The 13,501-nt window shown below is 48.9% G+C and overlaps 1 protein-coding gene across 1 annotated transcript in view; it reads right to left on the reverse strand.

Moving 5' to 3' along the window:
• Positions 1 to 13,501, reverse strand: part of LOC106607631 (nuclear receptor coactivator 1-like) — a 95,499-nt gene that overhangs the window by 13,630 nt on the left and 68,368 nt on the right. The window contains 5 exon segments of the mRNA XM_045719522.1: positions 330 to 470; positions 782 to 883; positions 1,214 to 1,390; positions 3,405 to 3,582; positions 4,161 to 4,267. Of these exon segments, the coding sequence (XP_045575478.1) occupies positions 330 to 470; positions 782 to 883; positions 1,214 to 1,390; positions 3,405 to 3,582; positions 4,161 to 4,267 (705 nt within the window).

Genomic DNA, 13,501 nt, shown 5'->3' on the forward strand with positions numbered 1-13,501 from the left:
TCATCCTCCTCTTCTCTCCTCACTCCCCTTCCTCATCCTCCTCTTCTCTCCTCACTCCCCTTCCTCATCCTCCCCTTCTCTCCTCACTCCCCCGCTCTTCCTCATCCTCCCCTTCTCTCCCCACTCCTCCGCTCTTCCTCATCCTCCCCTTCTCTCCCCACTCCTCCGCTCTTCCTCATCCTCCCCTTCTCTCCTCACTCCCCCGCTCTTCCTCCCCTTCTCTCCCCACTCCTCCGCTCTTCCTCCCCTTCTCTCCCCACTCCTCCGCTCTTCCTCCCCTTCTCTCCCCACTCCTCCGCTCTTCCTCCCCTTCTCTCCCCACTCCTCACCCTCGTGGAGCAGCTTCTTTGCGTGGGAGGGTTCTTTGCCCTGCGGCTGGAAGAAGGCGTAGATACACTTCCGGACAAGGTCCTCCCAGCCCGGTCGCCCCGTCGCCCGCAGAGCACTGGTCTCTATGGAGATGATCTTCCCTGGACACACACACACACACACACACACACACACACACACACACACACACACACACACACAAGTAACGGTGGTCTATTATGAGGTCAGATGTACAGCAGTAGTGAGAGCTGAAACCCCATATTGGCCTTTCCTCTCTAGGTAGGTTTACCAACAAGCTTGTTTATTGTGTAACACTCTCCAGTTAGTCCACCTTCTGGAGCAACATGAAAGCTCTCTAATCTACAAATTGGAGAGTATGTGCGTGTGTATGGAGTTTTTGTGTGAGAGGGTAGAGTTGAGAGGTAAAAAGTGAGAGGTCGGGGGTTAATACCTGTGGGGTCCTGTTTGGTGATAAAGGACTCAGTGCGGATGGCGGGTAGCTGCTGTGGGCGGGGCATCGGGCAGGCTATGCAGATCAGGCAGCTCTGCAGGTCTGGGCACAACACAGATCAAAGGTCAGGAGAGGTCAGAGTTAAGCCTCTAACGTGGGTGTGTGTGTGTGTGTGTGTGTGTGTGTGTGTGTGTGTGCGTGAGACTGGGTGTGTGTGTTAGCTGTAATAAGCAGGGCGTCACCGTGTCTAACTCTCCCTCTCCTATATGGCTCTGGTCTAGTTAGGACAAGGTAAAGACCAGCATGATGTCATGCTGCTGACACACCTTTTAGAATGTGTATGACATGAGTGTTTATGTAAACATCTGTGTGCATACCTGGCATGTATCTGTGTATGTACAGTAAGCTGTATGTATACGTGTGTGTGCTCACCATCCTCCTCCGGCATGGCTTTGGGCTGGGAGACAGTAAAACACTGCATGATGTCGTACTGCTGTAGTGCTTCCTGGTTCTCTGAGTCCACCTCATCAGGGGGCCTCTTTAGCATCCGGCAGTTAAATGTGTTACTGTTCCTCCGACTCTGCTCCTGGGGCCACGGCACCCCGTTCACTACGCACACACACACACACACACACACACACACACACACACACACACACACACACACACACACACACACACACACACACACACACACACACACACACACACACACACACACACACACACACACACACACACACGCACACACACACACACATAAAGACAACATAAGTAACGTTGTAGACAGACACACACATCATTAGGAACAGGGACACACACCACCACACAGGACATACAGGAGAGTGTGTGAGAAAGAAAAGAAAGGATGAGGGAGACAGGATGACAGAGGCAGGTAAAACCAATGTGTGTGATGTAATAATAATGGTTTGAAAACAGACAGGATGACAGAGGCAGGTAAAACCAATGTGTGTGATGTAATAATAATGGTTTGAAAACAGACAGGATGACAGAGGCAGGTAAAACCAATGTGTGTGATGTAATAATAATGGTTTGAAAACAGACAGGATGACAGAGGCAGGTAAAACCAATGTGTGTGATGTAATAATAATGGTTTGAAAACAGACAGGATGACAGAGGCAGGTAAAACCAATGTGTGTGATGTAATAATAATGGTTTGAAAACAGACAGGATGACAGAGGCAGGTAAAACCAATGTGTGTGATGTAATAATAATGGTTTGAAAACAGACAGGATGACAGAGGCAGGTAAAACCAATGTGTGTGATGTAATAATAATGGTTTGAAAACAGACAGGATGACAGAGGCAGGTAAAACCAATGTGTGTGATGTAATAATAATGGTTTGAAAACAGACAGGATGACAGAGGCAGGTAAAACCAATGTGTGTGATGTAATAATAATGGTTTGAAAACAGACAGGATGACAGAGGCAGGTAAAACCAATGTGTGTGATGTAATAATAATGGTTTGAAAACAGACAGGATGACAGAGGCAGGTAAAACCAATGTGTGTGATGTAATAATAATGGTTTGAAAACAGACAGGATGACAGAGGCAGGTAAAACCAATGTGTGTGATGTAATAATAATGGTTTGAAAACAGACAGGATGACAGAGGCAGGTAAAACCAATGTGTGTGATGTAATAATAATGGTTTGAAAACAGACAGGATGACATATCTGGGGTAGAGAGAGAGAGAAAGGGGGGGGGATAAGGAGAGAATAAACGAGACAGTAGTAGTGAGGGTCTAGTGAGTTTAAACTGAAGGCAGGCAGGCAGGTAGTTGACCTGTTAACCTCTGGTATTAACCCATCCTGCCTTCCCTAGTCTATATAGAGGGATTACTGGGGGATTCATGGAACACTGACCCTTTGTTGGCTCAGTTGACTCCTGGTTACTATGCTCTTTTAGCGGTCACATGATCTGTGACAGCTATGATACTGTACCTAGAGGCAAAGGTTCCTCTCCTCTCTTACCTCCTCTCCATCCTTAATGGTTATGTACCCTTATAATCTCCAGCTGGCACAGCCAGAAGAGGACTGGCCACCCCTCAGAGCCTGGTTCCTGTCTAGGTTTCTTCCTAGGTTCCTGCCTTTGTAGGGAGTTTCTCCTATCCACCGTGCTTCTACGTCTGCATTGCTTTCTCTTTGGGGTTTTAGGCTGGGTTTTTGTATAGCACTTTGTGACAACTGCTGATGTTAAAGGGCTTATAAAATACATTTGATTGATCCCCTTCTCTCTTACCTGTCTTTCATCTCCCCTTTATCATGTTCTTCTTCTTCTTCTTCTTCTTCCTTCCTTCCTTCCTTCCTTCCTTCCTTCCTTCCTTCCTTCCTTCCTTCCTTCCTTCCTTCCTTCCTTCCTTCCTTCCTTCCTTCCTTCCTTCCTTCCTTCTCGCCTTGTAATTTCCTCCTACTCGACATCAACCCATCTTTCTTTGTCTTTCTCTCTTTTCCTCCCTTCTCTCGCTCGCTTCTCATCTTCTTCCACCTCTCCTACAATCCCCCCCTCTCTCCTTCCTCTTGCCCTCCTCTCCTCCCTTCACCATCATCTCCTGCCTCATCTCATCCCCTCTTCTCACATCCATCACTCCTGTCGTCCTCACCAAGGCTCTTGGGCAGCAAGTTGCGGACAAACTCGCCGTGGTCTCCCACATGGAGGATGCTGTAGACGCTGGAGGTAATCAGCTCTTCCTGGGTGTAGCCTAGGTAACCCGTCACATTCTCCGACACAAACACGATCCGGCCCTCGCGGTTCACCACAAAAAAGAAGCCGTCCAGAGCCTGGCCCGAAACAGAGGGAGGGACAAAAGAGGAGTGAAACGGACACCTCCGGAGGAAGGGGAACACAAAAAGGGGGGGACCTCAGCCTCTCTCTCAGCCCCAGCCCCAGGGAAAGTGGGCCAGGAACTAACATACTGACACTGGGCCTCACTGAGAAACTACCTCCTGAGAACCACACATACAGTCACTGAATCACTCTGGACAATACAGAGAAAATGTTGAAGACAGAGAGATTCTAACTAATTTGCCGTCATCCCTGAAAATTACATTTGAACTTTTACACAAAAACATACACAATACTTTAACTAACTTTGTATGAATCTACTGTGAGCAGGTGCAATCTAATTACTACCCATGTATTTACTAATGAGCAACCAATTAGATGATTATCTTCTCAATAAGATGATTATCTTCTCAAAAAGATGATTATCTTCTCAAAAAGATGATTATCTTCTCACGAAAGAGTACCTGTGCTTTAGAAAGCGGCATTACTGAATTATCCAATCAATGGATAAGTGGACACTTCCTGTGTCTCTCACTGAAATTCAAATTCCACCAAGCTTTATTATTTCACTCACCTCGAGCAGCAGCGGCCCCAGAGCCTCTTTCTCCACCATGCCCTGACTACTGGACGAGATGTCACTCTTCTGCACCTCGTCTTCCGGTGACATCATAGCCGCTTTCTCTGCAGGGGGCAAATGCAAACATAGATCTTAAGAACAGTTCCAATACGGGGGGACTGAACGTGGGGCGATCAGCCATTGCTAGCATGTATTTTTAGTCTTCCTTATTTTACTGACATCAAACATTACATAGGCATGATGTAATTACTTAGTAACGCCAAGTAATAACTCCTAAGTAGCTTGTTATATAAGTTATTCCCCTCATAATGAAGCTGGTATTATTCAATAGAGAATAATGAACTGTGTGGGCTGTTGATGAACTGTGTTCTGATGACATCAGTCCAGCTCAAAGAGTTAGGGGGACTCAACACAGCACATAACTACAGCATTCTGTAACTGTACTGTACAGTTACTGTACAGCAGCTAAAGCCAACAACTGGAAGTGAGCGGGAAACGGCCTGTTTATTCTGGCATGGAGACCAATGAATACTGCTTGGAGGAGGGTTTCTAATTAAACCATACCCCATGTAGATGCATATATCATGTCAAAAACTCTTAAAAAGCCATTCAACAATGACCCAAATCTCTTCTTGGACCTGGTGTAAGGTTCTACTTAGGACAAAAAGGGCCAAAGAGAGTGATGAGGAGAGGGAGCCAGGGAGGGGGATGGTGGATCTGTGTATTGTCAAGTGACAATGTTTTTTTCTCTTCCTGATCAAAGGCTGCTGACGCCCTGGCCCTGTTGTGGACAGAGAGAAAGATGCTGATCTGAGAGATGATGATTGGTGCCTGAGGCCAGCAGGGTGAAATAGAGTACAGATACAGAGAACTAGACTGAGCTGGATCGGGGGAGGGGGGGAGAAAGAAAGAAAGAAAGAAGGAAAGAAGGAAAGAAAGAAGGAAAGAAGGAAAGAAGGAAAGAAAGAAAGAAAGAAAGAAAGAAAGAAAGAAAGAAAGAAAGAAAGAAAGAAAGAAAGAAAGAAAGAAAGAGCAGGGCTGGGGGGATAGAGAGAGAGGGCAGGGGAGAGAGAGACAGGAAGCGGTCCCCAGCTGTGTCAGTTCAACCCATCTCCCAGCATGAACTCACTACACTACAGGAAGAGCATGGGCAGGTGTGTATCTGTGTATCTGTGTTTATGGGCGTGTGTGAGAGTGAGTGAGTGAGTGAGTGAGTGAGTGAGTGAGTGAGTGAGTGAGTGAGTGAGTGAGTGAGTGAGTGAGTGAGTGAGTGAGTGAGAGAGTGAGTGAGAGAGAGAGCAGGGCTGGGGGAGAGACAGAGAGAGACAGAGGGCAGGGGGAGAGAGAGACAGACACACAGAGAGATAGAGAGAGACAGAGACTTTGTCTTTCTTTACTGAAACATTCTCATTTCATTTAAAACTCACCCCCTTTAAAAATAAAAACCCTAAATATATCCTGTACTGCATACATGTACCATACTCACCTTTCCAGCTACCACATGATACAAACCAACATCACAATACCCAAAACAATACCCACTCCTACAACCGTATATCCAAAACACCTTCCCCAGCTATACAGACAGCCCCCCCAACACACCACATCTCCTCAAACATCTCCCCCAGCTATACAGACAGCCCCCCCCCAACACACCACATCTCCTCAAACATCTCCCCCAGCTATACAGACAGCCCCCCCAACACACCATCTCCTCAAACATCTCCACACTTTTTATCCTTTTATAGAACTCAAACTCAACCCTAAGGCGCGCAGAGACCATCCCATTAAACATTAGTAAAGGGTCTGTTATCCCCCCGACCTTTGACCCTGTTCCTCCTTGTTAGCCAAATAGCTAACTTTGCCTGAGCAAACAGAAAATTCAACAAAACACATTTGGCCTTCTCCTTGCTCGAATACCTGTATCCCATAATAAACACCCCAACAGTAAAACCCACCCCCAACCTCTCACACAGACATTCCAACAGAGACATTAGTGACATTAACCTGGTGCACACAGAAAACACATGAATCACAGTTTCTCTCATGACACAGAAAGGACACTCCTGCCCGACTCCCGGTTCAACCCGTACCAACCAGCTGTTAGTGGCCAGGGCTCCATGAAGAACCCTCCACTGGAGGTCCCCTGACCTCTTTGGTACTGGGGGTTTGTAGAGCCCCCCCCATCTAAAACCCACCATACTCTCCGCCCCACATACCCCCTGCCACTGATGTGCCTTCACTCCTGTTAGGCTCCTAATGTTCCTAACCTTAACGCAGAGGTTGTAGAGGGCTTTACCTCCCACCCCTTCAAACTCCCCCAGGCTCAGAGTGTTAAAGTCCTCCAGACCCCCTTGCCAGTCTCTGCCGTCACCTGCAGTGGCGGAAACATTGGTGGCCCCTCTCCCTTTGGCCGCTCAAACATCCCCCTTACCGGCTCAGACAGTGCTTCCTGGACCTCCTCCAGGAATCTCTCCAGGAGCTTAAGAGACGTTATTCCTGTTTGTTGTGCCAAGACTTCCGGGGTTTTCCACCCCTCCTCTCCCAGCAGTCTCAGGTCACCCAGCCTTTGTAAACCCCCTGCCATCAGTTGCCTCTGCAGGGTGGCCGACTGGACCGATCTCAAAGGGATGGCTGGGTTGTTGAAGATAGGCTCCTCCCACACCCACAGCCCAGGCTCCACACCTCCTTCTCACGTGGGCCTTAGCAGCTGCCAGGCCCTCAGCATTGCAGAGTAAAAATCTGAGAGACCTGCTGTACTCAGCCTCTCCAGCTTCATGAGGAACAGCTGCCGGTCCAACCCTAATCCGCCAGCTCTCCTCAGCAGCGCGCATGCTGGTTCCCTCCAGCCAACATCAGTATGGTACAGCAGTCTCTGCACCGCCTTTAGCCAGAAGGCAGCCATCCTGCTGTCCAGTTCCACCAGGCCCTGTCCTCCTTCGTGGACGGTCATGTACAACACTGCCGCCCTCAGCCAGTGATGGCCCGACCAGAAGAAGTCCACCAGCTTGCGTTGCAGGTCTGCGAGCAGACCGGCGGGGGGGGTTGAGGACAGCCAGTTTATGCCACAGGGAAGATGCCACCAGGTTGTTAATTATCAGCACCCTCCCTCTATATGACACTTGGGACAGGAGCCACCTCCACCTGGCCAGTCTTGACACCACTGCCTGTGACAGCCCCTCCCAGTTCTCCGAGCCCAGGTACACCCCCAACACTTTAAGCCCTTCACAACCCCACTGCAAACCCCCTGGAAGCAGAGGAGGAGCCCTATCCTCCCATGCCCCACATAACAGAGCTTTGCTCTTGCCCCAGTTTACCTTAGCTGATGAAGCTCCCCCGTACACCTTCAGACTGGTCTCTAGTGCCTGCATATCTTGACCATCCCTGACCATCACAGAAACATCATCTGCATATGCTGACACTGCTATTCCTGTCACCACATCCATGCCTGTCCAGCACACTCCCTGCAGTTTCCTGCGTAGGAGTCCTAAAAAAGGCTCAATGGCTACTGTGTATAACTGCCCACATAGAGGGCATCCTTGTCTAATGCCCCGTCTCACCCAGACTGGCGTACTGAGCCCCCCTCCCACCTTAACCATACATGACGCCCCAGCATACAACAGCTTCACACATGTCAAAAACCTCTTCCCAAACCCAAACACAGACATCACATTAAACAGATACTCATGGTCCACTCTATCAAAAACCTTCTCTTGATCTAAAGAGACCAGTCCAAAGTTCACATTTGAACCTCTCGACAAGTCCAACATGTCCCTAATTAAGAACAAGTTGTCCGTGATTGAGCGTCCCGGTACACAATATGTTTGGTCCTTATGTACTATCGAGTCCAAATGGGACTTCAGTCTGTTAGAGAGGACCTTGGCAAATATCTTGTATTCCGCACAGAGTAATGCTACAGGCCTCCAGTTCTTAAGTTCACAAAAGTCCCCTTTTTTGGGAAGGAGAGTCAGAGCCGCCCGACGGCAGCTCATCGGCAACTCTCCTACCCCGACGCATTCACGCAACACGCAAAAGAAGTCCTGTCCAATTATTCCCCAGAATTTTTTATAAAACTCCACTGGGAGTCCATCGACCCCCGGTGCACGACCGGGGGACATCTGGGTTACGGCCTCTGCCAGTTCATGGGACAACAGAGGAATGTCCATTTCATCCCTCTGTGCCAGAGAGAGCTTAGGGGGTCCTGCGAACAAGACCTGAGCACACATAGGATCACACACTTCTGCCCTATACAATTCAGTATAAAACTCCACAGTCCGCTCCCGCTTCTCAGCCACCACAGAGGTCACCCGCCCATCAGACAGCCGTAGACAATGCATACCCTTGGCTTCACTGCTCTGTCTTTCCAAACCAAAGAAGAAGGAGCTGGGAGCATCCATCCCCTTGAGCATGGAGAATCTAGCTCTTACAAGTGCTCGCTTTGCTTTAACCTGGAAAGAACTGCCCAGGTCCCTACGTAATTCAGCTAAATTAGCCTGGAGGCCTACATTGCCTTGCCCCACAATCTCTACCTCCATCTCGCTAATACACCACTCTAGTTCCCCCAATACTCTCCTAGCCTCTGAGGATGAGAGAGCTGTGTACTGTTGACAGAAAAGCCAAATTTGGACTTTCCCCACATCCCACCATTGACTCAGAGACTCATACTCCTCTCTTCGCTGCCCCCACCTTTCCCAAAAGGTCTGAAAACCTGAGCAAAAAGTGGCATCTTGTAAGAGCTTTACATTGAACCTCCAATAAGATGCTGTCCCTTAACACTCCCACTGACACTGAATGATGCTCTTCCCCATTTCTGTCTTTTGTAAAATCCATTGTACAGTTCCAGTCCCTGTGAGAGTTCCTGTCTAAGACTCCCAAATAGAACCCCTCTTTCTCTCCCTGTATTAGGTGCATACACATTTATACAGACAAAACCCATGTTGTTAATTTAAGCTTTAACAACAAGCAGCCTACTCCTTTGAGGAGCAAATTTTTACAGACAGACCCAGTGCAAAAAGGACTGCCACTTCTGCTCTAAGATTTGTCCCATGGCTCAACACACTTGCCCTTTCCACCAGAGCACCCAATCAACTTCATTCAACACATCACTATGTGTCTCCTGCAGAAACAACACCCCTACTTTTTTTTGTTTTACATATTCACCCAACACACTCCTCTTTCCCGCATCTCTGGCGCCATTTATACTGAGCGAGCCTACCCGTAGAGTCTCCATAAGAAGTGGGAGAAAAGCCATCAGAGAAAGAGACCAATAGCAAAGCTCAAAAAGCCCCGGTGTCAGAAAGAAAATATACATCTAAACAGTGTCTGAAGGTAAACCTTTACGCACTGTTGTGACCCACTTCCTCAACCTAAACCGTTTCCTGGGTGAGAGGACACCACGCCCCTCATTTTTCATAGCATGTTGTACTGATCTTACAAACTTTCTCAGATCAGAAAAAAAAAGCCTCAAGATTAACTTTTTTCCCCTTGGTCTCATTCAGGAACCTTGTCAGTTCTCTCAACATGTACTTAGACCCCTCTGCTTGACTGGCTGTCAGCTCCAGGCCCATTGAAGAGGAGTCTGAAAAAAATAACTCCTCATCCTCTTCCTCAGACTCACTTTCCTCCTCATTTCTATCTCCCACCCTGACCACCTGCCTTTCCTCTCTGGTCAGGGCATCCCCCACAGCAACAGGCAAAGTTTCCATGGTGCCTTTGACCACACCCTTTTTCCTTTTCCGCTTGACACCCTCCTCCTCCCCCCAGTCTCTTACACTTCCCCACTATACTCTCCTCATCCACTAGCATAACCTGACTAGGCCCAGCATCATCTACACCACCATCTATAATCTGACTAGGCCCAGCCTCATCTACACCACCCTCCATAACCTGACTAGGCCCACCCTCATCTACACCACCCTCCATAGCATAACTATGCCCAGCCTCAGCTACCCCACCATCTCTAGCCTGACTAGACCCAGCCTCCGCTACCCCACCATCCATAGCCTGACTAGACCCAGCCTCAGCTACCCCACCATCTCTAGCCTGACTAGACCCAGCCTCCGCTACCCCACCATCTCTAGCCTGACTAGACCCAGCCTCTGCTACCCCACCATCTCTAGCCTGACTAGACCCAGCCTCCGCTACCCCACCATCTCTAGCCTGACTAGACCCAGCCTCAGCTACCCCACCATCTCTAGCCTGACTAGACTCAGCCTCCGCTGCCCCACCATCTCTAGCCTGACTAGACCCAGCCTCCGCTACCCCACCATCTCTAGCCTGACTAGACCCAGCCTCCGCTACCCCACCATCTCTAGCCTGACTAGACCCAGCCTCCTCTACCCCACCATCTCTAGCCTGACTAGACCCAGCCTCCGCTACCCCACCATCTCTAGCCTGACTAGACCCAGCCTCCGCTACCCCACCATCTCTAGCCTGACTAGGCCCAGCCTCATCTACACCACCATCCCTGGCATGACTAGGCCCAGCCTCATCTACACCACCATCCCTGGCATGACTAGGCCCAGCCTCTGCATCTCATTACCCACTGCACTTTGACCTCGATTTCCCCTACTGGCGCTTGTACCCTCACCTTGTCTATGGCCTTTATGTGGGCACGCAAAGCTCTTATGCCCCAAATCCCCACACTCAAAACACTGTAGACTATCTGTGCTGGCAAACCCTGCATAGAGCCCCTCCCCATGCCTCACTTTAAAATGCACATTTAGCTGTTGCTCATTGTTATTCAGAAACATAAACACTTGCCTCCGGAACGAAACAACGTGCTTAACGGCATCTGCCTGAAAACCTGCCGACAGTACACGAAAACCACTAGCAAACTTACCAAAACGACTCTTTCCTGATTTGATCATCCGTAATAAACGGAGGCAAATTTGCAACAACCACCCTTGTCGAAGGGGTAGAGAGAGGTGAAACTGGCACCACATCCCTTACAAATATTCCTCTAGCATCTCCTCCACCTTAACTCCATTCTCAGGAACACACCTGAATCCATGCCGTATCGACAGCGCCTCCTCCACCTTAACTCCATTCTCAGGAACACACCTGAATCCATGCCGTATCGACAGCGCCTCCTCCACCTTAACTCCATTCTCAGGAACACACCTGAATCCATGCCGTATCGACAGCGCCTCCTCCACCTTAACTCCATTCTCAGGAACACACCTGAATCCATGCCGTATCGACAGCGCCTCCTCCACCTTAACTCCATTCTCAGGAACACACCTGAATCCATGCCGTATCGACAGCATCTCCTCCACCTTAACTCCATTCTCAGGAACACACCTGAATCCATGCCGTATCGACAGCGCCTCCTCCACCTTAACTCCATTCTCAGGAACACACCTGAATCCATGCCGTATCGACAGCGCCTCCTCCACCTTAACTCCATTCTCAGGAACACACCTGAATCCATGCCGTATCGACAGCGTCTCCTCCGCGCTAGGCTGAGATGCCATCGCGCACACCATACCTTCCAAACCCCAGGAAACTTACTCTGTCCTCTTCCACCCTAACTTTGAAAAAACTGTAGATACCGCTAAACCAAATATTGCATTAACCCTCTACCATAGAAAAATACAATTGAAAGAAAAGACCAAGAAAAGAATCAAGAAAGTTAGTTAGGACAGAGCCCTCCACACCAAACACTCAAACTCCAAAAACCTCCAAGCATGCACTGAGAAAGAGAGAGAGAGAGAGAGAGAGAGAGAGACACACACAAGGCCGGACCTGCCATCACCTGTCATTACTGTACTGTAGGCCTGACAGAAAGAGAGGGTAGGAAGAAAAATACAGTAGGCCTAAATAGAGAGAAAAGAGTGCAAAAGAAGGAGAAGAAAGAGAGATACAGCGAGGAGGAAGACATAAGAAAGAGGGAGGGATTAAGGAAGGGAGGACAATAGAGAAAAGAGGAAGAGAAAGTGTCCCAGTCTTTCTGTTAGCCAGCCTGTTACCCAGAGTCTCTGGGGGTGGCTCTAAATCTACAGTCTGATGTCAGAGAGGCTGTATTATTCATATCCAACCTATCACCACCCCCCCCACACTGTCTTCACAGGGCAGGACTACCCTATAACCATAATGAGGAGAGGACCTCCCTCGCCCCCCCCTCCTCCTCCTCCCCCTCCCCTCATTCCTCACTGACTGGGCCCAGTCTTGGCCGGTGACACCTGATCCAGTCCCACAGAACTGCCCTCCCCTACCTTCAGGCTATGCTCAAACCATACACCCCCACCCCGAGTACTTGGTTCGGCCCCCTCTGGTCTCTTGGCCCTCCCACCCCTATTGGAGGGCAGCTCCCGCTCAGCCCAGTCAAATCTCTTCTGTCCTGGCAACCCAATGGTCAACAAGCTTCCCTTAACGTCAGGACAGTGGTGTCCCTACCCATCTTCCGAAAACATCTGAAACCCTACCTCTTTAAAGACTACCTTAAATAAATCGCAATGACGGCCCCCACCCCCCTCATACATTTGTATTTTTAAATAACTAAATGCACTTGTCTTTTACTACTACCACTGACTTTGCTGAATACTACTTTATTGAGGGAATACGATTGTGATATGTTTTTGTCTCACGCAGTTATCGTAAGATGAATGCAGTAATTGTCGCTCTGGATAAGAGCGTCTGCTAAATTACTAAAATGTAAACGTAAAATGTAGGTCAGGACCAGCGCTCACTGTACTGACCTGTCCCCACCAAGTAGCCAACAGCAGGAGCAGAGAGCGATACTATAAAGAAAGAGGAAGGAGAGAGAGAGAGGAAGAGGAAAAGAGGAAACAGAGGTACTTTTCTCTGTACTCCCGACCACACCAGTCAATCTCCTCCGTATCCTCTCCAGGGAGAAACAAACAGAGATGAGTGTATATTTATGAAGCGCAGGCTGGCCGGTGCCCAGGTCTTAAAATAAGGGTGGCGAGTGAGCACATCACTGTGAATCATGTGTCGTATTCCAGGAGGCCAAGTACTGAAACCAAAAACAAAACACAACAAAGTCCCGCCGTAATTAGGTTATTGGCAAATCAACCAGGGCTGGGTGAGGACTTTATGGTACAGAGACATGAATATCCTACAGCAGGCCTGCTGGTTGGGCCGCGTGCTTCACTACTCCTCAGATACACTACTCTACCACTTTCTGGTTGTCACCAGAGCAGTGTTTAACTTCCCAAGTGTGCAAATGTATGGGCAATTCCAGTTGTTTGGAATTGGTGGGGCTAACAGGATACGGAGTATTTTTCTCCTGTTGAGGATGTGATTTTCTTCCCAAAATAGTTTAGTAACACATCTGGAGTCTTCTGGGAAGTCAGGGTCTGTCCTTGTCTATCTCA

This window comes from Salmo salar, chromosome ssa06, assembly GCF_905237065.1.
Source record: "Salmo salar chromosome ssa06, Ssal_v3.1, whole genome shotgun sequence".
Taxonomy (NCBI): Eukaryota; Metazoa; Chordata; class Actinopteri; order Salmoniformes; family Salmonidae; genus Salmo; species Salmo salar.